The sequence below is a fragment of the Camelus ferus genome, chromosome 14 (assembly GCF_009834535.1).
Source record: "Camelus ferus isolate YT-003-E chromosome 14, BCGSAC_Cfer_1.0, whole genome shotgun sequence".
Taxonomy (NCBI): Eukaryota; Metazoa; Chordata; class Mammalia; order Artiodactyla; family Camelidae; genus Camelus; species Camelus ferus.
The window spans coordinates 5,559,590-5,587,218 of NC_045709.1; the positions used below are offsets into that span (position 1 = coordinate 5,559,590).

Consider the following 27,629-nt stretch of genomic DNA (forward strand, 5'->3'; position numbering starts at 1 on the left):
AAGTTGGCTCCTGTGAGGTGTCACCTCTCCTGGAGATGCTGGGCAAGCCAGACTGGTCTCTGACTCCCCCAAAGGACAAAGGTGACACCAGGGAAACACATCTCCAGGACCAAGGACACCTTCCTGTCCCATATCTACAGCCGAGTCACCCATCAAAGCCCCATATGAAGCCCTGTCCACAGTGACTCCGCTGTCTTAAAACCACAGCGCTTGAACAGTCTGACCCACTTCACAACAGCTCGTTTCTAAATAGTTCTTAAGTTGTGTTGAAGAAAAAGAACACGAGGAAGGATGATTTGAAGGCAAAAATTCGCAAAGACATGGAACATGAGTATTGGTGTTACAGTTACCTTTCCAGCTCACTGGAAATAGGCCCATTAGAGGCAGCGACCATGTCCTGTATTTATTTATATCTTCCATAGTATCTCATGCAGAGCTAGTGCTCAATAAATAGTAGCTCATTTAATAAAACACGTTGTCTCACATGACCCTCAGGGCCAAGAGACAAACAGCAATTTGGGGGGGGGGAGCTCCTTTAATTCAGGAATTGCCGGCTATTCTGCAGATTGGCAATTACAGTCAGGGTAGGATATGTCTAAGACTGAGACCCTCTGGACATCACTGTCGAGATTCTGATTCAGCCTCTTCCCAGACCAAGTCCTTCTGGACTTGGTGAACTTGGAAGCCTACCTGCTTCATTCCATCGAGCTTTAATTGGCTCTCCAGGCCTTTTCCTTTACACAGAACTGCTCCTGGGGCAACTCTGTTATTCTCTAAGCATAATTTTTGTCCTGTTCCCCAGACTCTTCCACAATCATGAGACACCTCCTCTTCTCATTCATTGTTGGTTGACCTTTCCCAGGGGATCTCAACTTTAGCTACGTATCAGAAACACTTGAATTGACTTTGTAAAATGCCGATGCCCAAGTCTCTTAAGCAAGTCTGATTTAATTGGTTTGGAGTGGAGCCAAGGATTCTGTATTTTTAAAAATCTCTCAGGTAATTTGCATATGCAACCAGAATTGAGAACACTCCACTTTTCTTATGCTTGGCTAAAAAGTTCCTATTTTCCCCTTCTCCTCAAATTTAAGTCAAAATTCCTGACTTAAGATTTAACTATTAAAATTTAATACATGCAAATATTGACATTGGCAAAAAGCAGGCAGACAGCGATATAGACAGTATAAAGCCAAATGAAATTATATAAATGCAATGTATTTGTGTTTGGAGTATTACACTCTGCCTCGCTGCCATCACCTCATGGAGGTAACTAAAATCCTCAGATATTTTAAAGGTTTTAAGGCTAAGGATTCCCCAGATATGTTTAAGAAGCACCTAGCTAATACATGAATATAAACCGGTATGAAGTGGAAAGCTCTGGTAAAACAAAACCCTGGGAGTCTTGACCAATGTTCTCTCTTCCCCAAGCATTTCTCCAAACCTCTAATGCTGGAGAAGTTAACGAGTCGAGAGATGCAATTTGCTTTCAGGGAAGGATTGCCTTGAATGGAATTTAGAAATACGACTCCCACTCAAATGTGCTGCCCAGCAGATGATGTTGCCAGCTCTCATATCTGACCTGGTTTACTGCCCACCGAGTGCACCGTTTCCAGGAATTAGATGTTAATTACCTTTGAGTACAATAGCAAGGGATCCTTCTCGGCCCACCACTATGCTGTGCATGGCACATCAGTGTCTAGGGGATATGCGAATGGCCAATAAATATATGTGTGTAATAGGTTTCGCTCAAATAAAGTGATTCACATTAGGACAAAATGCCCTCCTCCATCCATTTGAAATTGTTTTATTCAATTATATTCCACACTATTAGACCTCTACTATTTCTGTCAGTAATCAATGGAGATGATGATGGCATAAAATCTCCATGTCTAACCTCTATTTTATCAGGAAAAATTAGCTGACCTGAAATATATAATTAGTTTATAAAATGTGTTTTGAACACATTTAAATAATGAGAGTTTTTATCTGCCAATTTTACTGAATAGGCATTTATGGGTGTATAGAGAACTTTAAGGACAATTGTAAAAGAACTCATAGCCAATTGAGGGATGAGCCTTAGATGAGTAATATGAACTATTGACTTTTAATTGTTATGAAATCATGTCATCCTTCCAAAACCATATGCTGTTCTGCGAGCTAAAAACAGCCATTTCTGTTTCTGTTCCACCTTCCTTGCTTTTTGTTTCTTTTTTTTTTTTTTTTTTTTTTTTTTTTTTGAGAACTGTAACAGATTTCCTAGGTTTAGGTTTTGTTATCTTTCTCGGAATTCAGTGCTGTGTAATTAAAAAATCAAAAAGATTTGACAAGTCAGAAAACCAGAGTGAGAGGCAGAATACATAGACGTATGATTCTTGAGAGACCCCCAACCATGCTGCCTTCGTTTTTAACTGCAGACCCATTATGTAGGCTTATTTTCTTTGTTCTCTTTTTCTCACTAACTAGGCATGTCAGAGTTGACCCAGTAGCATCTAACAGCTCTTCAGCGGTGAAGTGGAATCCAGTGACACAGTAGCATCACATACTTTTAAGTATGAAATTTTGTCCTTTTAGAACGGTTGCTAATATTGGGTAAATGCTCAGGGAACAGACATTTTTGCTAACTCGCTTGGAAATTAACAGAGAAGATCAACAGAATAGCAAATTGTCAAAACATGCTGGTCCCCTGCTGCCACAACAAGGACAAGATAAAATCTAGAAAGTCGATGGTGAACGAAAGCTAACTTTGTGACAATTAGCAATTAGCAGTGACTTGTGGATTTTGAGTTGCTACTGATCAAGTGACAAAAGAAGAAAGAGGGAGGGCAAAGGGGAGGAGGGGAGGGGAAGCAATCTCTTTCTTCACATTGTTCTATTAAAGAAGATTGTTTTTGAGTCTTGAATGAGAAACCAGAAGGTACTCCTCATTGGATACCATGACTTACACTGTTACAAACTGATTAGAGAGGAAATTGCTCCTTCAGCCTCCTACAGGATAATGACAATTGACTTCTTCTCTTCAACCATACTAAGAAAGTCCATGGAAATTTATCACAATGGGCAAAAACTTGGCTGACATTACTAGATGATCAGGGCCACGTGTTATACAACTCCAGGGGCAACATTCTAGAGGAGACTTACTGTTTGAGCAGGTTATGACTACTCTCAACCCACAAACATAACTGCAAAAAAAATCCATTTATGTTCTAAAACTCACCTTGATTTCTGACTCTGGACTTCCCATCACTCCTACCTGGAGGAAATCTTAACTTCTGCTTCTCTTGGAAATGTTCTCTGCCCCCAAAATGTGTCATTATTCTGGGACTTTGCACATCACAACAAGCGGGCACCAGAGGAGCCAGGTTTGAGCCCGCTCAGGAGGCTGCCATTGAAGTGAAAGGACCCTGGCAGAAGGAGACTGTGGGTGCACCGCTAAAGGGTGGGAGCTGCAGGGGATGGTGAGAGATCACTTGGAAGTTATCCTACTCAAGAATGGTACAGACTAGAGTTCCCTGACTAGGGGGATTTAAATCATCTGCAAATACAACTTAAGAGAGAGAGTCTACAACTGACAGGACACAAACAGCAAAGCTAAGGAAATAGGCCTTTCCCCTTTCCCCGCAGCCCTCCTCCTTCACCTTGGGGTAGGGAGAGAGGTCACTGCATTGGGAGTTGGAGTTTAGAAGAAGACAGTGGTAGAAGCAGCCTGCACTTCCTACTCCTGGTACCCAAACAAAAGTAGGAGGAGTCAGACCTCAGCTGAGATCTGCCTTACTGTAAGCAGGAAATTAAAGTTAGATGTGGGTCTACATAATGATGAGACTGTAGATATGGTTGAAAATGACCACAAATGCTATGGGATTTCTCTGAGATGCTGCCAAGTGGTAGAAAGGATACACTGATCAGGATATGGATGAAGGCAATGGATTCCTGATTCTGTCCCACTGAATTCACATCCATTGTCTCTTTCCACATTCTTCATCCCTCCAGTCTGGCCGCCCTCTGATGCTTCCATGTCCTCCTTTCTCTACAGTCACAGCCAATGTTTGAAGCCATTCTGCACTAGGTCCTTCTGCCTCCCTGGGTATTTCCTGAAAGCTGCATCTGACTCCTGCTCCAGGACCTCCCTCCCTGGGGAAAGCTCTTCTCCTCTTCCTACTTTTTTTAAACTCTGCTTGCTCCTGCAAACATTTTCTCCCTTATGCATCCTCTATAAGGAGTGTAAGTTCTTTGATGGGCTTATTTTTATTTTTAGGGGAAAAAAGCCAGAAAGGATAGGGTCTACTTTTACTTTCTACACTGGAGGTAGTAGAACATAGAGCTGGATTTTAGTTTGAATATGGAAAAGAATAAAGGGAAAATTAGGTGAGAGATAATACAAATTATATATCAAAATATTATCCAGCTCCACTTTGGTTTCTGATGGAATTTAGTAATCCTTGATCTGATTGAATTTGGCTATTAGATGCAGAAGACAAATGTACTTAAGCAACTCACAGTATCTTTTACACCTGGATGTGCTTGCTTCCTCCCTTATGTTTCATGTGGACAGTGTAAGAGAAGCAGCAGAGCATGGGGACTGAGACCACCTGGGTCCAAATCCTGGCTAAGCCATGATGTCACCATGTGACTGAGAACTCTCTGGGCCTCAGTTTCCCCATATGGGAAATGGGAATGATGATAATAGCATCCACCTCACAGGGAAGCTATGAGCATGTTTATAATATGCTTATAAGAGTGTATGATACATAGTAAGTACAGAAGAAGTGCTTACTGATGATAATTTCCCTGTCTTCTTACATTCTACAATCTCTATGGGGCAATAAATTGGCTGCATGTGTAGCATCCCTTAGCTAGACAAAGTCTTTCTGGAGCTCTCCAGACGAGGTCATTCTCTCAGGAGTTTCCTGTGTTACTTCCTCAGAGCACTTACATTCCTGTAATTCAAGAACTAACCTTGTAATTATTTAACATCTGTCTTCCCTGCTCAGTTATGAGGTCTAGGACTTCAGGAACAAAGTCTCCTTTTACACTGGATCCTAGTAGCTTACACAGAGTGGCTGCTTCATAGGTGTTTTTGTTATAGAAATGAATGAATCTGTCGAAGTGTTGGGGATGGTGGGAGGTGTGGGACAGAAGGCATCGTGGCACAAGTCCGATTCCCCATCCAGCTGCCTGGGGCGAAGAGCTGGGGATTTGGGAGGGGTGAGTGGATCTAAATTAAGTTCACTCCTGGGATCCCTTACAATCTATGCAACTGTCCAGGGCTTTCCAATTCAGAGTAAGCCAGGTGTTACATCTCCTGCTGTAGGTTCGGGGGCTACAGGATATATTCTAGCAGGTTTTGCTCAAGTATTTATTGGCATAAAAGTTTACTTTCATTTCACTTTCCAGAGGTAGGATAAAATGGCATCAACCCATTAGCTGCTTTTGAGCTATAAACAGTAAAAACATCTGGACTTAGTTCTGGGCTTTAAGAGAGACATTTTAAAATGTAAATTGCTACTCTTCATATTTAGTATATTTTAAGACTTAAAAAAGAAAAAAAAAGTGTAGGTTGCTTAAAGGCCTTGTGGCTTGCTCCAAAATTGGTAGTTTCCAATTTAACTTGGACTAATCGGTTGCTTGGCTGAGGGTTGCTTGGGGGAGAAGGACTTAATGATTACAGAGAACACTGATATGTGCAGACTTCATGCTTTAAAAATCATTATTATAAATAGTAATATTCATAGAATAGTATATGAAGACGCATACCATTGTTATGACTTCATAGACAACCTCGAGGAGTTAGATCCAGCAGACAAACCAATGATGGAGAGCTCAGACATGTGGTTCGCTTCTCTCCCTCCAAGAAGCAGCCCTTCCGCCCCGACCCGGCCTCAATCCCCTTGTATCTGATTCAAACATTCTCTTTTACTCTTTCCCCATGGTCATTGGACTGGTGTGCTGAGGGTGGTCTGCCACACAATGGCTATAGTTGGAAATATCCAATTTTTTCCTTTCCTTTTCATCCAAATCATATCCATCAGCCCACAGACAGTTCATGTTGTTCATTCCTCTGAAAACTTGTGAGACATGTTGGCCCTTCATGAAGTGCTTACCTTTCAGTGTTGCTGAGCTGATTATCTGCTTCTTGTCTTACTGGTGGCACAATTCGGTGTAAGATAAAGGAGAAAAGGGACAATTTATCGCACTTCATATTATGTTGCAGAGACATGCAGTTAGTAGATGTAAATTGTTGAATAAAAGATCCAGAACCTTGGAATACTTGATTAAATCAAGTTACATACTTGTGTGGTGCCCTAGCAAATGTCTAGCACTTCTTAAGTGTTCAATAAATATTAGCACTCCACTTGTAATCTGAGATACTGAATTTAGTTTTAAAATAAACCAACAAGCCACATGAACTACTTCCCAGGTATGTTCTGAGTTGAGCCTTCTTTTTCACAACTTCTATGCTTACCACCATACTACCACTTCAAGAGGACAGCTATTTTAAATGATGACCCTGTGGCAAGGAATCCACAATTATTAAGAAAGGAAAGTTCTTACTGTGTGTGACATACTGAACGTATTTAATCCAGTTTCCATCCCATCTTTGGCTGTGCCTCCTGAGCCTGGACAACAGAACAGTGCTGAATAAACACTGCAAAGCTTAACTGAATAGGTTCACCATGGATTTACTCTGATCTGCATCACTTAGATCATTAAGGACAATCCCTTTTTTCATAGCTTTATGGCATTTCACATCATTTCATTTTCCTTAAATGTGCTAACACTACACTGTTACCCTCAGCTGTTTTCCTTACCCCCTATCTAATCAAGAGCTCCTTTGATTTCCCATTAAAAAAAATTGTTCTCTCCTTAAGTAGGTCTCTTTTATTTCCATTCTGACTCAGGGGTCCTCTTTCTTCTCAAGGCTACTCCTTTCCTCTCTGCCCTGGAGCCTGTCCCCTCCCGGTCTTCCAGGATGCACTCCATGAATTGGCTTCTAATCTCTTGTTTCTTCAGTGTTGCCCTTTTCAGGAACTCTGAAAGCATGACTGGGTTTTCCAGGCCTTAGGAAATCCCTCTCTTCACCCTACTAGCTAGCCTATAAATTATCTATGTTTCTAGCTTTTCATTTACTATCTCATTTCTCAAAAGTACAGTCAACATATGTTATCTCCATTTACTCACTTTTCTGGTTTGATGGATGACATCCCTCCAGCCTGGACACCTCAGGCCACAAATTCCAGTCCTAAGGCGTAATCTTGTGCTCAGATTCTAGGATAAAACTTGTCATGAGGAAGCCACCATCACCCCTAAGGTTCACAGTTTTGAATATCTGTGTCAAGTGTTCCAACCTGGAACTAGGTTCTGCCTGGATCTCTGCTACTAGAACTACTGAAGCTAACCAGTTATCAGCTTCACCTTCTGCCCACTGCTAATCTCCACTTCTCCTTCATATGTGGACAGACAGACATCAGAACGGTAACTTTATTATTAATAAAGCTGATTGGTAAATGTGTCTTTAGATGTTTGGCCGAATAGTTTTATTAAATTGAATTTTCTCCTATAACAGCAGTCCAGAATGCATCCTCTCTGCACTTGATTTGCAGTCTGGTTTACAAGAAAAAGAGTCAGGGGCTAAACCTTCTTCCAAATTAAAAAAAAAGGAAAGTCACTCATCTATTGGGACAAGAGGAAGATTGGGATTAGCTGAAAACATTCCTACCATAATTTTCCATTTCTGGAGAGTAGACTGGACATTCTCTTCCCTTTATGGAAATGAGTCATGAGGAATAAATGTTCCACGCTACCCATCCTCTGCCTCCTTGCTGGGGCTTCTCCTAACTCCAATTCGGCATCAGAAAACCTGTCTAATCTTAGCCACCACGCCAGCCCTGCTGCTGCTGGAATACACTCACTCTTTAACCCTACACACTGGTTTCTGGCTCAGAAATCAATCATAAGATCTTAATTACTCAATCCAGTGACATCTTCCCAGTCCTCATCTTCTCTCACTTCTCAGCCCTAAAATTCTGATTGCTTCTCATTTGACTGGAAAAAGAGGCAAAGATCATGGGGTCATACTCTGTGCTTTTGTACATTGTTTCTTGTATGATCACCATTGTTTCTAATCAGAAGAGAGTTCTCTTAACAACCAAGTCCCTTTACTTTAGGCCTTTGTAAAAATCAACATTCATGTTAAAATGACTTCCTATTGATGTACGAGAGGAATAGGAGCTTTGGAGCAAAATCAGATCAGAGGTTAGGTTTGAATCCAAATTCTGACACATACTAGGCATACAATTTTAACTTTCCACTGCTTCAGTAATTTCATTCATAAATTGGGAATTTCATGAAATAATCAATGCTAATTTTATTAACAGCATTTAATATGTATTGACTATTTAATTCTAACTACTTAAGACTTTATAGGTGTTATTTAACGCTACAACAACGTCACAAAGTAAATTGTATTATTATCCCCATTCTACAGATTTTTAAAGTGAGATAATGACTGTAAGAAACTTGCTCGAGTCACAGCACCAGGAAGTGGTAGTTTGGAATGAATCTAGTAAAACAAGTATTAGAATTTCAAGTTTATATAACTCTAAAGTTAAAGCTCTTAACAAGTGTGTTTTTCTTCTTTCCCTAAACTTATGGTATACAAAGACCTCCTACAGTGCCTTGTACAGAATATGAAGTCATTAGATAGTTAGCTGTCATCATCAACATCATCATCATCATAGTTGTCATCATTACTATTAAACAAAAGGTTACACTCTAACTTGGTCAGAGTCTTAGTGTAGACGTTTCTCAACTGAGTTTATTATGTATTTGCTAAAAGGAGTCAACCTCTCTTTCCCCTAAAAATCTTGCAGCGTTATTCATGTACTAGCATAAACATGGGCATGTTCCTTTATAAACTAGGTACAGGGAAAACTCTCCTGTGACACAAAATAGAGAAGCAACAAAGAAAAACATTGATAAATTTAACTACATACAAAATAAAACAACTTTTGCCTGGCAAAAAGTAGTATAAACAAAGTCAAAAGACAAATGACAAACTGGAATAAATATTTGCGACTTGTATCAAAAACAAAAGATTATTCTAGCCTCAAGATGAATGTATTGACCAGTGAACTAAAATACAGAGCTCAGAAATAAACTGTCCCATATATGTTCAAATGATTTTTTTGACAAGAATGCCAAGACTATTCAATGGGGAGAGGACAGTCTTTTCAACAAACAGTAGTGGAAAACTGGATATCCACATGCAAAAGAATGAAGTTAGACCCTTACCTTATATCATATACAAAATTAATTCAAAATGGATCAAAGACCTAAATGTAAGAGCCAAAACAATGAAACTCTTAGAAGAAAACGTAGAGGAAAAGCTTTGTGATATTGGATTTGGCAAAAGATTTTTGGATATGACACCCAAAGCACAGGCCCAAAGATAAACATAAATAAATTGGATTTCATCAAATTAGAACTTTCTGCACGTCAAAAGACACCATCAACAGAGTGAAAAAGGAAACCCACGGAGTGGAAAACATATTTGTAAATAACATATCTGATAACGGGATTGATAGCTAGGATATATAAAGAACTTCCATAACTCATCAACTATGACAACAATAATAAAGACATTTCAATTAAAAAAGTGGGCAAAGGACTTGAGTAGACATTTCTCCAAAGAAGATCTACAAATAGCCAATAAGCTCATGAAATGATGCTCTACATCACTAATTACTAGGGAAACGCAGCTCAGACCAAAGTTTTGAGCCACTTTACATACCTAAGGATGTTTAATATAATAATAAAATAAATGTTGGAGAAGATGTTGAGAAATTGAAACGCCTGTGCAATGCTGGTATGTCAAGATAATCTCTCAGGTTAGAGGAGTGAGTTCAAGATGAGTGATCAACATGATATGACTACCATAAAAGCCTTTGTAAACTTAGGCTGCATTAATAGAAAAGTGAGTACTAGGATGGGATGAAATAGGCCTCTTCTACAAGTGGCTGATCAGACTATACTTTAAGTGTCATTTTCTGTTCTGCATCTTTCATAGGACAATATTAAGGCAGAGTACATCCAGAGGGATGTGGCTGGGATGGCGGAGGGCTATGGACTTTTGTCACATGAGCTGTTATAGAAGAACTGGGAATATTTGGCTCAGAGAAGATAATTCTTGAGCTGGACACAGGCTATATTATCACCAGCTCTTTGAAACAGAGTTCATAGTAACTTTTTAAACAACATAATTACAATACATTGTTCATAATGTTTTGTAATATACTTTGTCTAAACTCATTCAATGAATTTATACACTTGGTAAAATGCTATTTTTATGGTATTAATTACTATTTTTTCCTCATTATTTAATAGGGTATATTTGGCCTCTAATTTTTGTATTCACTCCAGTGTCCACCATATTAGCACTGCTATATTTGATTCTGGTTTAAAGAATGCTTGCAATTTTAAGGACTTTGGTATTCTTTGAACTTATTTGTCTAAATTGTGATGTATTAGCAGTTATAATAGTTAATATCACAGAATATACATTTTCCCTTTGGTATATGGGATAGTAAACCATGTTACCATGGTTGTTTGTTTATCATCTACTTAGTGTTTTTCCATATTTCTCAAACAACCATGGTTAAAGCAGCCATAATTATACTAAAGTATATTGAAACTAAAGCATCTGGGAAACATCCTAATGAAAGTTCAAGACTTTGTACAAGAAAATTAGCATTCTTGAAGGCCTAAAAAGCATGGTTAAGGATACTTCTGATGCCAAAACTCTGAGAAGTACTCAAAACCCCTGTGCCATCAGCTAATGGAATACTGTAATTCTAAGGGGAAAAAGAAAAGAATATTTGAAAATGATTAAAAGAGAGGTTACTTTCAGTGGTGTAGAGAATAACAGACATAGAAAGCTGGTTTCCTGAAAATGATTTTGCTATAGATGTAATTAGGAAAGATATAAAGTGTGTCATTGGGAGAATTATATTAGAATTATAGTTTAACTCCATAATTATGCATAACCCATATAGAGACAATAAAAACAAAGTGAAATTGCCCCAAATTATCCTGAAGAGGCATTGAATTTATGATTAATGTACAATATTCTATTCAGAGAAATGTTATGGTTTCCATTTTCAATAAAGATTTTCTTTCTATTTCCGTACAGTCCCCTTGTTTAGTTGTGTTTTCATGAAGCTTATTACAGCTTTCTTTTTCAAAAGATGGAACATTTTACATAATTTTTCAATATATAAAACTCTTTAAAAGCATAGTTCAAACTATAATCGAAGAACACAAAAGCATATTCTTTGGCTTGTTAATAAGCATGTTTACTTTCATTAGAATTACCTAAAAGTTTCATTTCATTTTCTGGAAAAGCCTTTTTTTTTTTTGAAGTCTTGGTCTTTATAAATATTCACACATTTTGGTTTAAAATCATAAAAGTAAATTTTGCAAGTAGTTTTCATGTTCTTTTACAAATAATAAATGAATTATCTGTTATTTAGTATCTTCCTATGTCAATCAAATAATCTCATGCCAGACTAGCCATAGTAAGCCCAGTATTTAAAAACTTAGTTATTTTAACCTATTTCAAACAAGGAACTCTACCTAAGTTCTCTAAGTTGTAAGCTAACATTTATTTTGATTCAGAGGTAGATTTCTTAGTACTTACTAAGCTATGGCATCTGAAGGTTGAGTAAGATTTGACTCCTGAATGTAGGAGAGAGAACTTTCAGGAAGAGGGAGTAACATGTGAAAATATACACCTACAAAAGAATTAGAGTTTTGTTTTGGCTGGAGTACAGGGTTTACTGTAAAATAGAACAGGACAAAAATGGGCAAGTGGGTGGACAAGCAGGTTGGGACAAATTTTTTAAGTGTTTACTGGTTAGTCCTGAAATTGATTTTGTGTCTCTGGAAAGTTTTTCTTTTTTGTTTTAGAAGAGGAATTACATGCTCAGTTTTTACTCAAAGAAGGTTATTCAAGCAAAAATATTAACAATAAGATTAGAACTAAGAGAAACTGAAGATATGGTTGATTGTCTTATTCACTAATTCATTCCACATACACCAGAGCACCTATGATGCCTGCCAGGCATCTGCCAGCTGGGGGAACTACAAAGGGAATAAAACAGAAACTTTCAGGGTCTGATGAGTGGAAACCACCATAAGAACTTACTAACTGCTTCGCAGCTCACCTCAAATGTCACTGCTTCTTTAAAACTCTCCTGCCCTCATTTGGAATTAATTGCATCTTATTTTGTGTTTCCACAGGGCTTGGTTTATGTTTCTATTACAGGATGTTTTACGTTGTATTTGAACCTATTATATACATGTTTCCCTTGCCAACTACATTGATCTTCTGGATGAAAAGAATCATGTCATATTTCTTTTTGCAGTTACCTAACCCAGAGAAGGAAGAACATAAAATTTGTTTCTTTGCCATCAGCTCACTGTTTTGGGCTCTAACGCATACACCAGTCTGCTTCTTTCTTAGGTTATGTCACAAAATGAAAACTGATATTCAAAATTTGCTCCCATTGCCAGGCCCTACTTCCATATGTGTATAACATTTTGGAGCATTTTAAATTATTCATACATCAGCTTGAAGGTTTGAGGACTAGCAACATTAATGTTTACAAGTGTTTTGAGGCTGAGAGCAACAAGTCATATTTACTTTAGCCTAGGTTAAAACCATTTCACAACACCAATAAAAGTTTTTTATAATTGTTATTAATTTTATATTTTTTGATGTTTCTGAAGTGAAAAATCACAAAGATGCTATAAAATACTCTTAGCAATAAATACTTTTAAAGTGACTGTAAATTTTCTGAAACCATGATGCATGGTGACAAGTGCTATGACTGACATTTTATAATGTTCTATCTTCTGTATCTACGTTTCTTTGTAATAATCTGAGTTAATTACCCTTGATCTGCAACAGACTGTTATTCTAGTGTTCTTGAGCTGTAGGTGGGAGAATGAACAATTAGAAAAGAGAATTGCTGATTTTAAAAAATGGGAAAGATGGGAAAGGATGGTTTGAAAGAACCAGGATGATTATACAAGGCTACAGGATCTGAGGATGTGCACACATGATTTATTTCTGTCCCTGTATTTGTCATGTAGTTGGAATGAGAGCAATCAAAAGATTTTCCCTAAATATCAACCTTTCTGTCTGGCTGAATGAGTCTTTTGATAAACCTGTCTAAAATCACATAACCTTGATGCAGTTGAAAAATTTTAACAAAAATTTGTTAAACTCACAATCAAGATGTATTTAATAAATTTACTGTATGTAGCAACATGGCAGCTCCTAAGAACACTAATATCAAAAAAGATTAATACAAAATAGTGATTGATTTGTTATACTTGAAGGCTAATAGTGTACTTTTATCATTATACTAAATACATGGAATAAAGTTCGTGCCTTTTGGCTTGCTTTTTAAACTTAAAGCAAATAAATAATATCAAAATTACACTAAATGGGGCAGTGATTAGATTTCAAAGGTGCTACGTTTCTTCTTCTTTTTTTTTTTTTTTTTCTTTCTTTTTTTCTGTTGCTGCTGCTGCTGGAAGTAGAATTGACCTGCAATGAGGAACAGGAGGAGAGTAACAGTCATCTCTTAAAAATAAGATGACTTAGTTTGGGATTCCCAGAAGCAGACTCTGAGCTAGTGATGTATTAGTGAAGTCCTCCCAGGAGAAATCAGTAAGGAAACAAGATTGGTAAGAAGAAAGAAGCCAAGTAAGGCTGTAATATCAAGCAAAGTCCTTTTGAGGGTAGCAAATTTCCCACTAAAATCTTAGGTGAGAGTGAGTGAAAGTAAAAGCACACTTCACTTGGGAGAGGGGTGCTCAAAAAGGATAAAAAAAGATCTGAGAGGATCTGGGCAAGCACTGACCTTGTCTACTACACAGTGTTTCTGAGAAAGTTTATCTCTGTGATGCATTTCAAAGTAAAGATGGAGCCTCTTGCATAAGACAGTTATAAATGAAGAGATTGTTTTCAATGTTCAGGATCTAAATTTAGGCCAGTGAATTAAACTTTGGAGTCACAACAAAAATGAGAATTGGAGCCTGAAAATGACACAACTGTGGCTACGCAGGGACCGAGAAAAGAAAAGCTCTGAATGATGAAGTGGTATTTCTGATGGAAAGAAATGAAAGAAAAATGAGAAAATTACACTAATTACTAGGAAACGGTGCCTGTGTAAATTACACTGACAGATTAATAGAGATTGAAAGGCTTAGAAGATGAATAATCTAAATTAGTCAAATATTAGAAGAACAATGGGCTTTTCTGAAAATGGAGTGCCTTATACAAATTTGTGCATGAATCACAAATTAAAATAATATCAACATTATCTAACTTCCCAGCAAAATCAGTATTATATCCAAGGGATGGAGGTGTCCTCAAAGCAGTCTCACTCTACGGAATGACATGGTCTCTGTGGAAATGGTGGATTAAGAGAAAACTGTGTGGTATTTTCAGCCAGTAGATGTGCTGACATCCAGCTGGATAACTGGGCATGAATTAGTTAACACTAGGCATCGAAGACAAACAACTCATGCAAATCGCAGGATTGCTATTTTTCTCCCCACATCACACACACAAAGAAGCACTGTGGAATCAAAGAGAAACCGTCTTAAAAGCACCTTGAAGAAGCTTCTTCAGTACAAGCTTGGGGATTACAAATTTCTATTCTATGTTCAGTATATTATGGGCAGTAATAAGTGATAGATGAAGTGGATGATACGTCTTGACTTAAACATTCTGGACAAAAAAAATATTTGAAAATGTGTCTTAGGCTGGCATTGTATTACCACTGCCTCTAAATTACCTTGTGACCGAGCAAGACTGGCAAATATCTGTAATTTGTTTTATTCCAATTCTGCCATGATTGTTATGTCAGAGAGCTTTTTGGTAAGAAGCCTTCTAAAACTACTTGTCACGTGAACTCTGGTTGGGGTACATCATCCCATTAATTATGAGATTGAAGTTTTTCATTCTTTCACGTCCATGTTTACTGGGTTATAAAAACAGCAGCTCTGTCATTACTAAATCATACACTATTTTTATTTTTCTAAAGATCTAGATCTCACAGCCATCATTTAAATAGAACATTACGGAAGAGAAAAAGCAGTTTGGAGCATCCCATTCCTAGCTATGTATTGAATAAATCTATTTTGCTATTAGTATCCGTTTCAATTTATTTTCCCTGGTTTTGGTCATAGTTCAGTAACATCCAGGAGAAAGTGCTATGTGATAGCTAACTGTTAGCTGATAGCTATGATAGAAGAGCCATTACTTACACTGCAAATTTATCAGAAAAGTAAAACAAAAACAAAACGCTTCCCTTAGAAATACATTATAAATTCAAGTAAACAAACATAGCATAGGTTATTTAAAAAAACTTTTAGCATAGGTTAATTTTGACAGGCACATAACTTTTAGTTTCTGAGCATTAACTTTACTACTCATTAGCTTAGCTAATGGAAAATAAAATATTTATAATATTGAAAATATGAACAATTGATAAATCAAGTAGTTTTTAGTTGAAAAACCACAAGTTCTTTTGAATCTCCTGCCTCCTCTCACCAAAAAATAGTCCTAAATCTTCACAGTATTGATGTAGGTCTTAATGATTTTTATGGATGAACAATGGATTCCATGTTCAATGTACAGTGATATAGGAACTTGGAGTATTAACTGCAATCACTTATGTGAACTTTACAAGGTCCCAAAGCAACTTTTATAAGCAGAATTTCATGTTCCTTAGCCAAAATGTTTTACTAACACTGACCTTTGTGTACTGTTATCTATGCATCTGAGTGATTTTTTTTAAGACTGAATTTTTTTAAAGCAGTTATAGGTTTTACAACAAAACTGAAAGTTACAGAGTTTTCCCATACACCTCCTGTCCTCACACATGCATAGTGAGGTATAGCATCACTCACCAGATTCACATCACTCACCAGAATGCCCTATCTTTTTTAAACCAAGTGTGAACCTATATTGACACATCATAATCACCCAAAGTGCATAGTTTACCTTTGGATTCACCCTTGGTGTTGTACATTTTATGCATTTGGACAAATGCATAATGACATAAACCCATCATTATGGTTTCATACAAAATATTTTCACTGCCCTAAAAATCTCCTCTGTGCTCTGCCTATTCATCTCTCCTCCAACACCCCACCCTCCACAGCACCCCTGGCAACCACTGATCTTTTTACTGTCTTCATAGTTTTTCCTCTTTCAGAATGTCAGACAGTTGGAATCATACAACATGTAGCCTTTTCAGATTGGCTTATTTCATTTAGTAATATACAATGAAGTTTCCCCATATCTTTTCATGGCCTGATAACTCATCTCATTTTTAGGACTAAATAATATGTACCACATGGATGTACCACAGTTTATTTATCCATTCACCTACTGAAGGACATCTTGGTTGCTTCCACGTTTTGGCATTTATGAATAAAGCTCTGTAAACAACTGCATTTTTGTGTGGACATCAGTTTTCAATTCATTTGGGTAAGTACCAAGAAGCGAGACTGCAGACTATACATTAAGAGTACATTTAGTTTTGTAAGAAACTACCAAACTGGCTTCTAAAATGGCTGTACCATTTTACATTCCCACCAGCAGTGAATGAGAGGGTTTCTGTGGCTCCACATCCTCACCAGCATTGGTGTTGTCATTGGTCCAGATTTTGGCCATTCTAATAGGTGTGTAGTGGTATCTCACTGTTTTAATTCTCATTTCCCTGATGACATATTATGTGAAACATCTTTTCAAATGTTTATTTGCCATCTGTATATCTTCTTTGGCAAAGTGTCCATTAAGATCTTTGGCCCATTTTTTAACCCAGTTATTTGTTTTCTTATTGTTGAATTTTAAGTGTTTTATTGTATATTTTGAATAACAGTTCTTTATCAGATGTGTCTTTTGCCAACATTATCTCCCAGTTTATGATTTATATTATCATTCTCGTGACATTGTCTTTTGCAGAACAGAAGTTTTTAATTTTAATGAGGTCCAGCTTATCAATTATTTCTTTCATGGATTATGCCTTTGATGTTACATCTAAAAAGGTATCACCATATCCATGGTCATCTAGGCATTCTCCTATGTTATCTTCTAAAAGTTTTATAGTTTTTCATTTTGTATTTAGGTCTATGATCCACTAACTCCAACTCTAACTCTAACCCTTAAAAAAGCCACTAGTCATGTACAAGGGAACCCCTATAAGACTATCGGCTTATTTTTCAGCAGAAATGTTGCAGGCCAGAAGGGACTGGCATGATATATTCAAAGTGCTAAAAGGAAAAAACTTACAACCAAAAATACTCAATATTATTATTCATAATTGAAGGAGAGAGAAAGAATTTCTCAGACAAGCAAAAGCTAAAGGAGTTTACTCCTACTAAACTGGCCTTACAAGAAATGTTAAAGGGACTTCTTAAAATGGAAAAGAAAAGCCACAACTAGAAAGAAGAAAATTATGAAAGAAAAATCTCACTGGCAAAAGCAAACATAGAGTAAATGTAGTGAATAAACCACTAAGAAAACTAGTACAAAGAATAAAAGACAAAAGTAGTAATCATCTATATCTAAAATAATGAGTTAAGCAATACACAAAATAAAAATATGTAAAATATAATGTCAAAAAATAAAATGTGTGTATGTATGCCTTTAGAATGCTCTGGAACTTAGGCAACCATCAACATAAAATACACTGCTATATATATAGGTTTTATATGAACTATATGAATCTACAAAACAGATGAACAAACCAAACAAAACAGAAACAGACTCATAGACACACAGAACATCCTTGATCACCAGAAAAGGGAGCAGTGAAGGAGATGGTGAGGTACAAACTTCCAGTTATAAATAAGTCACAAAAATGTAATGTACAAGGAGTGCAGTAATAATATGGTAAATAACTTTGTATGGTGATAGATGATTACTGGACTTACAATGGTGTTCAGTTCATAATGTATATAAATGTTGACTCACTGTGTAGTATCCCTGAAACTAATATAATATTGTCTGTCCAATAAAAAAAAAGAGAACTGTATGCTTTCTTGGGGAAATGATCCCTTTATCACTACATAATGTCTGCTTACCTCTGCTAACTTTCCTTACTTTGAATTCTACTCTACAAATTAATAAAGCAATTCTGCTTTCTTTTGATTAGTGTTAGCACGGTATTATTTTTCTGTTTACTTTTAATCTATATGTGTCTTTATATTTAATGTGATTTTCTTAGAGACAACATACAGTTGAGTCCTGTTTTTTATCCACTCTGATAATCTCTGTCTTGTGATAAGTGTTTTCAGATTACTGACATTCAAAGTAATTATTGATATAAATGGAGTAATATCTACCATATTTGTCACTATTTTTAATTTGTTGCCACTATTCTTTGTTCCTATTTTTGTCTTCCACTCTTTTTCCACCTTTTGTAGTTTTAATCAAGCGTTTTATTTAATTCCATTTTCTTTCCTTGGAGAATATCAGTTATACTTCTTTTTAAATTTTTAAGTGGTTGCCATAGAGTTTGTAATATACATTTACAACAAATCCAAGTCCACTTTCAAAGAACACTACATCACTTTATAAGCAGTGTTGAGTACCTTATAATAATAAAGCAGTCCTAATTTCTTTCTTCCCTTATATCATTGCTGTCATTTACTTCACTTATACGTAAGCACCCATAAACATACACGTATATACACAAGATATATACATAAGGATTAATAATTGAATATATTCAATTGCTATTATTATTGTTTTGAACATACTGTTATCTGTTAGATCAATTAAGAATAAAACAAATAAAAGGTTTTATTTTACATTCACTTATTCCTTCTTCTATTCTCTTTCTTATTTTATATACACCCAAGTTTCTGACCTATATTATGTTCTTTCTCTCGAAAGAACTTCTTTTAATATTTCTTGCAGAGCAGCAAGAAATACTGGTAACAAATTTGTCTGAGGTAGTATTTCTTCTTCACTTTTGAAGGATAATTCCATAGGGTATGGAATTCTAGGTTGATGGGTTTTTTTCTCTCGATACTTTTAAGTTTTTCACACCACTCTTTTCTTGCTTGCATAGTTTCTGAGGAAAGGTCAGATGTAATGCTTATCTGAAGAAAAATCTCACAATATCTGGGTTCCCCTGGAGTTTTTAACTCTCAGAGTTGTCCACAATGAGCCTCCAGAAATTCATCAGTTACACTCCAGGTTTTCCTATCCTGGCACTGGTTCCCAAGGGGGTTTCTACTTGTGGGCCTGCTCTGGCCAGTGGTGAATTCCTGTATTCACCTGTCTGTCTCTCCAATCTTGCGGCCACAATTTGCCCTTTGCCTCCACCTCTCTTAGGGACCCAAGAAGAGTTGTTGATTTTTCAGCCTATTCAGTGTTGTTAGGACTTTCAAGCTCTTTACATGTGAAACCCCTGGTTTTGTTTAAACCATAACATTTATCTTTTTGGTTAAGTTCATTTTATGCCTTGAAATCTATTAAAATAATGGATTAAATATAGAAATAAAAGATTACTTATTGATGGTAAAATTGAGGCTTTCTGCTGGAATCATTTCTTGCAGTGCCACAAAGTTAAAAAAACAGGGCTTTGAATTTCAGTTCTGCCCCTGACAAGCTGTGTGATGAGATTCCAGGAAAGTTATGTAAACTGTCTAATCTTCAGTTTCCCCATCTGTAAATTAGGGATAATAATATATACCTTAAACCATTATTCTGAGAATTAAATAAAAGAATATATACAAATTGCCAAATAGGACACAGCATAGTTTCTCAGTGTATTACTGTCATTAGTGTTGTTAGTTCCTAGCTGTAGTGTTCTAGAGAACAGCATGATTAGTCAACTGACCGAAAAAACACAGACTAATAGATAACAGATAGATGGTTTACGCTGGCCATGACTGTCCAAGGTGGCTGACTTAATTGGCTTTAATGCATTACTATCTGGTCTTTTCCATGGTGAATATATGCTTAAAAGAGGATATAAATTTCTTTACATTAGTCAACTATAATTTGCCCATAGATTGCACATGTAGTAATATTTTGATATATTAACCGTGGGTTTTTTCCTCCCTCTGCTTCCGTGCACTAGTTACATTCTTATGGTCATTTAAGTAATAGAACCTAGCAAACTACAGTCAGACAGATACTGCTGAGATGTAAGAAGTCATTCATCAGCTTTGAGCTTCGTATTAGGCTTTTTAAAAACCCCACAGTAGAACAATATTCATGAAATCATAGCTTTCCTTTACAGAAGACTGGGCATTTGGAGAGAGAAAACATTTGCTGAACCTCAAAGCACTGGGAGCCTTGAAAGACTCATTTTATATTGGAAATCAAAGAGTGAGGAAGAATGAATGGATCCGATAACGGGCCACAAAGAGGTAAAATTTGACCCACATACAGAAAGAGAGAATTACACAGAAACAGAAGAGGCCTTGTAGTTGGACAGGGAAGCTGACTGCATTGACTGGAGATACAGCATGGACAAAAGACAATGATCAAGACAAAGAAGAATGAATTACACCTCTGCAGAGGCCAGTAAGGTCAGAGAATGGCACTTGGACCAGGACCTTCCCCTGATGACAAAACAATATAAGTTCCCCAGGAACTTAGACCACTTTGAAGCAGAAAATGAGAAGGAGGAGAATTCTGCACTGAGTTGTTACCCAAAAGAGACTGAGTTTTAAGGCAAAAGTGTTATGTGACAAAAGCCATTAAGTAAAAGGGCTCATGTTCTAAGCTAGGTTCAGTTACAGACAAATTTTTAAAGTCAATTTTCTTTTTTCTTTTCCAGGGTGGGGGGAAGTAATTAGATTTTTTTTAATGGCGGTACAGGGGATTGAACCCAGGACCTCATGCATGCTAAGCAAGCACTCTACCACTGAGCTATACCCTCCCCCACCTAAAGTTAACTTTATAACCTTAGAGTTTGTGACCATATTAAAACATCATATCCACTAACTACACCATCAGGCTTGAGGATACCTCACTTTAATTCTCTTAGTTAATCTAAAAGCTTCCATCATCTGAAATGATTCTTAAGATTAGAGCAAAGAAGAGAAAAAATTTTCTCTTTCAAATAATTCTTTCAACTCTCACAACATTTTATATGGGTACATGTATTATTATCATGGGTATTTTAGAAAAGTATATTGAAAATTTCTCAAATAGGGCATATTATCATAAGCAGATTAAACCTATTTTCTTTATCTTAATTTAAAAACAAACTTTGAAAAATATAACTCTGGGTTTTAGTTATTGTGTACAAATATTTTGAAACCTATTATAAACTTAAAAAGAGTTTAGAAAACTAGAATTTTTCTTTTATAAGTTGTAAATGAAAGTATGAGGTATAACTATTAGAAGGGCCTTTTAAATATGCAAAATACATTTAAATATTTTCATATAATCCCCATTTGGTTCAGCCTTGTCTTCAGCTGAGCATAGTGAGTGTTCGCTACAATCTTCAGGTTTAGCTGTTTTTATTCGTAACTACATTTCTGAATCAGGGACCAAAGCTGATGTGTTACAGTATTAAACCATTTGAAGTGTTAGCCATCATAAGCTATGCAAATTCACAACAGGACTGATAGTGCGGGGCATAACAAGATTATTAGTATCAGGTTTTAATATCGGCTATGCTCTACTGAATCTTGTGCACGTAGAAAAGTGAGGAGAAAATGGACTTGAGATACCTTTTTGACGTTGTTGCTTTGAACTCATTAAGTCCTAAAAATAAATATTTAAAAACCATATCTTCAACAATTAATATTTTGTTTCTGCTTCTTAAAATCTGACTCAATGGAGCCACAAGAAGGACCACTTTTATTCTAAAAGAGACAAGTTAAGTTTTGATTTGCTGCTGTGGACACAGTATACGACTTTCAATGAGAAAAAATACATGGTAGTCTATACTGGTTAACATTCTTCTTTTAAGAGCTGATAAGTTTGCCTTATATGATGCTATAACTTCAATTTACTTACAGAATAGTAACAAAGAACTTACAGACAGAAAAGTGAACAAAAATTGTATACACTGCAACATTCTAAAATATGCTAACAAGAAAGTAGAAATGATGGCTACTTTCTGGATAAAGAGAAAACTGAGTAAAATATGTGAAGTCTTGAACATATAACATTATTATAAATGTCAATATTCATGGCCTGTTTCGAAGCCAGTGGTTTCAAAAGTCAGTTCTCACAAAAAGTTTGAAACAGACAACCATTTAAAATATCTTAAGAATGTAAATCATTGTAAATTTCAGCATTTCTTTCCTTCTAAATTGTTGCTTCATATGATAGTGAAGGCAACAGGTTTATCAACAGGCATTCATGAGTACAGTATATCTTATCCATTCAAAGTATTCATACAGAGTCTTCCACTATCCTTTTATGAGCATTCCTACCGTCTACCCACAGCTATCAATTATAGGGTTGGAAGGCACTTTAACAAACAGATAACTGATTCAAAAAAAAAAGAGAGAGAGAAAATGTATCTGTCAGTAAGACAGATTTCTGATAGTGGATGCTGGTTGTTAAGAATTATAGGATTTTCTCACCTTTCTGTCCCACAATTTTTGTAACACAGTCTGTGCTTTTCATCGCCCTATGGACATATTAATCTTTCATTCCAATGCATTTTCTCAGTTCGGCTGCAGTTTTTTCCAGTTGTTGAATGTTCCATTGCCATTGTCTTCTATTTGACTGAAGCTTGTTTACTTGACAGTGCAAACGCTTAAGAATTGCACCGTATCTCTTATGTTGTACCTATTAAAAGAAGAGTACAGGTCAACAGGGCTTGAGAAGGAAAAATAGTAAACAGCCATAAAGGATATTTTGACTACTCTAAAGAGGAAAACACTTGATTAAAAATTACTCACTGTAAATAATAATGATAATAAAAATAAACAATAATTATAACTATTTATTCAACACTTATTACATGTTAGATACTGTGATGAGAGATGTGAGAGCTTTTTACATATAATTAAATTCTGATAACACCTTATGATGTAAATATCATTATCCCCATTATCGTATAAACTGAAGATGAAAGAGTTTAAGTAATGCGATCAAGGTTTCACAGCTAGCACGTGATGGTGTTTGGAATTTGAACCCAAGGGAAGCATATGTGATGAAGGGCCTTCTATTTATTAAAACAGTTTCCAGTTAAGAGAAAAGGTTTCACTTCCTGTATGCAGTGGTTCACTGAAACATAGACCCATTGTTGTAAAAGATTTAGGGATCACATAGGCTATTTCCCTGCCATTAAGTAGATCAGTGTTTATGCTTAACTAGAACGGAAGGTAATGAAACACACTGGAAAGTGCAAGGATTTGGTGTCAGGCCACAAGGAAAGTAAAAAGGTCAAAATTCTTGACGTTAGTGTTGGCTATACGAGGAACACCCAATTTTTTTTAAAACCAACTTTAATGAGATATAGTTCACATAGCATACAATCCATTCTTTAAAGTGTGTAATTCAATGGGTTTAGTATATTAAGAGTTGTGCAACCATCACCAGAATCAACTTTAGAAAATTTTCATTACCCCTGAAGGAAATCCAGTGCCTGTAAGCTGCGACTCCCTGTCCCCCCATGCCCACCCTTAGCACTAGGCAATCACTAATCTACCTTCTCTTTATATATATTTGCCTATTCTGGACATTTCATGTAAATTACACTATACAAGGTGTGCGTTTGGGGGACTGGCTTTGTTCACTTAGCCTAGTGTTTTTGTGGGTTGACAATGATTTACCATGCATCAGCACTTCATTTCTTTTTATTGCTAAATAATATTTCATAGTATGAAACAGTACATTTTATTTATCCAGTTCATCAGTTGATGGACATTTGGGTTGTTCTCACTTTTTAGGTGGATGTATGTTTTCACATCTGTGGGTAAATACCTGGGTCACATGATAACTCTGTGTTTAAACATTTGAGGAACTGCCATATTTTTTCCAAAGTGACTGCAACATTTTTACATTTCCATGAACAATGTGTGAGTGTTCCAATTTCCTCATATCCTCAAAAATACTTGTTATTGTCTGTCTTTTTGGTTATAGCCATTCTATTGGGTGTGAGGTGATATCTCATTGTGGTTAAACACCTACTTTTAAAGGAATTGGGAAAGTTACCTATTCATTTTTTAAAGGTCTCCTTTTAAAATTTACTTTTATTTATTTTTTGTGGTATAATACACATAAAATTTACCATCTTAACTATTTTTAAATGTACTGTTACAGTTCAGTACTTATTAAGTACATTCATATCTTCACACAGTGAGTACCAACCATTCACCTCCACAACTCTTTTCATCTTTCAAAACTGAAACTCTGTAACCAGTAAACAGTAAATCCCTTTCTTCACTGCCTCCAGCCCCTGGCAACCACCATTCTAAATTCCGTCTTTATGAATTTAACTGTGTTAGGTACTTCATATAAGTAGAATCATACAGTATTTGTCTTCTTGTGACTGGCTTATTTGACTTAGTGCAATGCCCTCAGAGTTCATCCATGTTGTAGCATGTGTCAGTTTCTTTCCTTTATAAGGCTGAATAATGTTTCATTGTATATATACACCAGATTTTGCTTATCCATTCATCCATCAGTGGACACTTGGGTTGTTCCTATTTTTGGCTGTTGTGACTAATGCTGCTATAAATATGGGTACACAAATATCTCTTTGAGACTACTTTCAATTCTTTTGGGTACATACCCAGAAGTAGAATTGCTGGATCATACAGTAATTCTATTTTTAAGTTTTTTCAGGAACTGCCATACTGGCTTTCTACTCTGGTTGCACTAGTTTACATTCCCACCAGCATGTGGGAGGGTTCCAATTTTTCCCATACTGAAAGTACTTGTTATTATCTGCCTTTTTGATCACAAACATAGCCGTCTTAGTAGGTGTGAAGCAGTATTTCCAGTGAGTATGACAGCAGCATTGCAGTAAAACATCCACTTTTAAATGAACCGATAGAATCACACAATAATAGGGCTGGGAAAGTTACCTCTTCATTCTCATATCTATTTAAGAGAGAGTTCTAGCAAGTTAGGAAGGTGGTTCTAGGTCAATTCAAAGAAGAATCAATTTGCCAAAACACCAATTCACCAAATTTATCAAAATAACCAATTTGCCACTCCATTTTTTTTGTACTTTACTCTATCCTCATCTAACATGCTATATACAATATAAACTGTATATATATATACATATACAGTTTATATCTGTCTCTCTAACCAGAAAGCAAGTTCCATGAAGACAGGGATTTTTAGCCATTTATTTCATTCATCCCTCTATTGTCAGAGCCTAAAAGAGCAACTGGCATATAGTAAAATCTCAGTAATTGTGCTGAATTAGAATAAAGGATAAAATGAGAGTTTCTGTAAATCAAGTGACTGCTACACTATTGCTAAATTCTGTATTGTTTAGAGTTTCTCCATATATGTAAGAAGCACTCCACAAAATGTCATTCTTTTACCAGGAAGAAAGTGCTGGACTTAAAAGAACAGGAGATCATTTGCTGCCATTTCAACATGTCATGTAACTTTTCTTCACTTTAGATGTTTAATCTAAAAAGTATAGTTGTTTTGGCATGTGAGATTCTTTGCCTTTGCATATAAATTTTAGAACATCTTGTCTATCTCTACAAAAAATACATATTAGAATTTTTAATGGGATCTCTAAGGGTTAAATCAAGAGATAATTTGGGGGAAAGTTGTCACTTAAAAATACTGAGTTTTGTAGACCATGAACATAAGTATATCACTCCATTTATGTAGTATTTAGCAAATATTTTATGCTCTTTAGTGTTAATGAAAAGAGTTTTGTTTAATCCATTTCACTTTCCAGCTGTTTCTTGCTACTACATAGAAGTTACATAGAAATACAATTGATTTTTGTATTTTGACCTTTTATCCTGTGAACTTGCTAAATTCATTTACTGGTTTACTAGCCGTTTTGTAGAATCCTTAGGATTTTCTACATGAGCAATCATGCTGTCTGTGAATAAAGACAGGTTTACTTCTTTACAATCTTTTTGCCTTATATGTTTTTCTTGCATTATAGCACTGATTAGGACCTCCAACATAATGCTGCCTAGAGGATGTGTGGTCAGACATCTCTGCCATTTTAGAGGGAAAGCAGTCAACATTTCACCGCTAAAAATGATGTTGCTAGCCGTAAGTTTTTTACAGATGCCCTTTATCAGGTTGAGAAAGTCTCCTTCTATTCTGAATTTGCTGAGAGCTATTATGAATGGGAGTTGAGTTTTGTCTCCTGTTTCAGTAACTATTAAGTTGATTTTATCTTTTTATCGCCTTAGTTTTGTTAATGTGGTAAATTACATTGTTTCATAAAAGTTGAACCAACTGTGCATTTCTGAGATAAACTTCACTTGGTCGTGAGGTATTAACCTTTTTATATATCGCTAAAGTAAATCTGAAAATATTTTGCACCTGTGCTCATGAGGGACATTGGTCTGTAATTACTTTTCTAATAATGTTCCTGCTCATTTTTTTTCTGGTAAAGTTATGCTGGCCCCCTAAAGTAAGTTAGGAAGAGTTCCCTTCTTCATTTTCTGAGTTTGTATAGGCCGGGTATTATTTCTTCCTTAAATGATGACAGAATTCACCAGTGAAGCCCCATCAGTCTGCAGCTTTCCTCACAGGGAGGGTTTTACTTATTAATTCAATTTCATTGATTCTTATTTCATGTCATTTATATAGCTTAATTTGACATGGATTATAGGCCCAAATATAAAAGCAATTTCTTCTTGTGTTATTGTATGTGTGTTTTTCAACGAATTTGTCCATTTCATCAACTTATCAAATTTACTGACATAAAGTTGTTCATAAAAGGCCTTTAATATTCTCTTAAGTCTATAGGCCCTAAAGTAGTGACCCCACTATCCTCTCTTTTTTATATCAGTATTGCTACGGTTTATCAATTTTATTAGTCTTTCTAACTTCTGGCTCTGTTGATTTTCTCTATTTTTCCATTTCCTATTTCATTGATTTCTAATACATATGATTTCATTTCTTCCAATTTGCTATTGGCTGAATTTATTCTTATTTTTCTAGTCCCTTATGATGGAAGCTTAGATAATTGCTTTTAAACCTTTTTTCCTTTTCTAATACAGGCATTTAAAGCTGTAAAAATTCCTCTAGATGTTGCTTTAGCTACCCTCTGCAATTTGTTACATGTTGTGTTTTCATTATCATTCACTTTCAAATATTTTCTAATAATTCTTATGATTTCTTCTTTGACTCATGGGTTATTTAACCATAATGCTCAGTTTCAAAATGTTTATGTATTTTCTAGTTTTCTTATTTTTATTGATTTCTTTTTTTTAATTGAAGTATAGTTGACTTACAATGTTGTGGTAGTTTCTGGTGTATAGCATGGTGATTCAGTCATACATATATATACATATTCTTTTTCATTATAAGTTATTATAAAATAATGAATATAGTTTCCTGTGCTATACTGTAGGACCTTGTTTATCTAGTTTATATATAGTAGTGTGTATCTGATAGTCCCAAA

The 27,629-nt window shown here is 35.8% G+C and overlaps 1 protein-coding gene across 22 annotated transcripts in view; it reads right to left on the reverse strand.

The window, feature by feature from the left end:
• Positions 1 to 21,888: 21,888 nt before the first annotated feature.
• CCDC122 (coiled-coil domain containing 122) overlaps positions 21,889 to 27,629 on the reverse strand; it is an 82,016-nt gene continuing 76,275 nt past the window's right edge. For all 22 annotated transcript variants that reach the window (XM_032496108.1, XM_032496106.1, XM_032496092.1 and 19 more), the window contains one exon: positions 21,889 to 22,849. In XM_032496108.1, the coding sequence (XP_032351999.1) occupies positions 22,700 to 22,849 (150 nt within the window). In that variant the 3' untranslated portion in view covers positions 21,889 to 22,699. The remainder of the gene's footprint in view (positions 22,850 to 27,629) is intronic.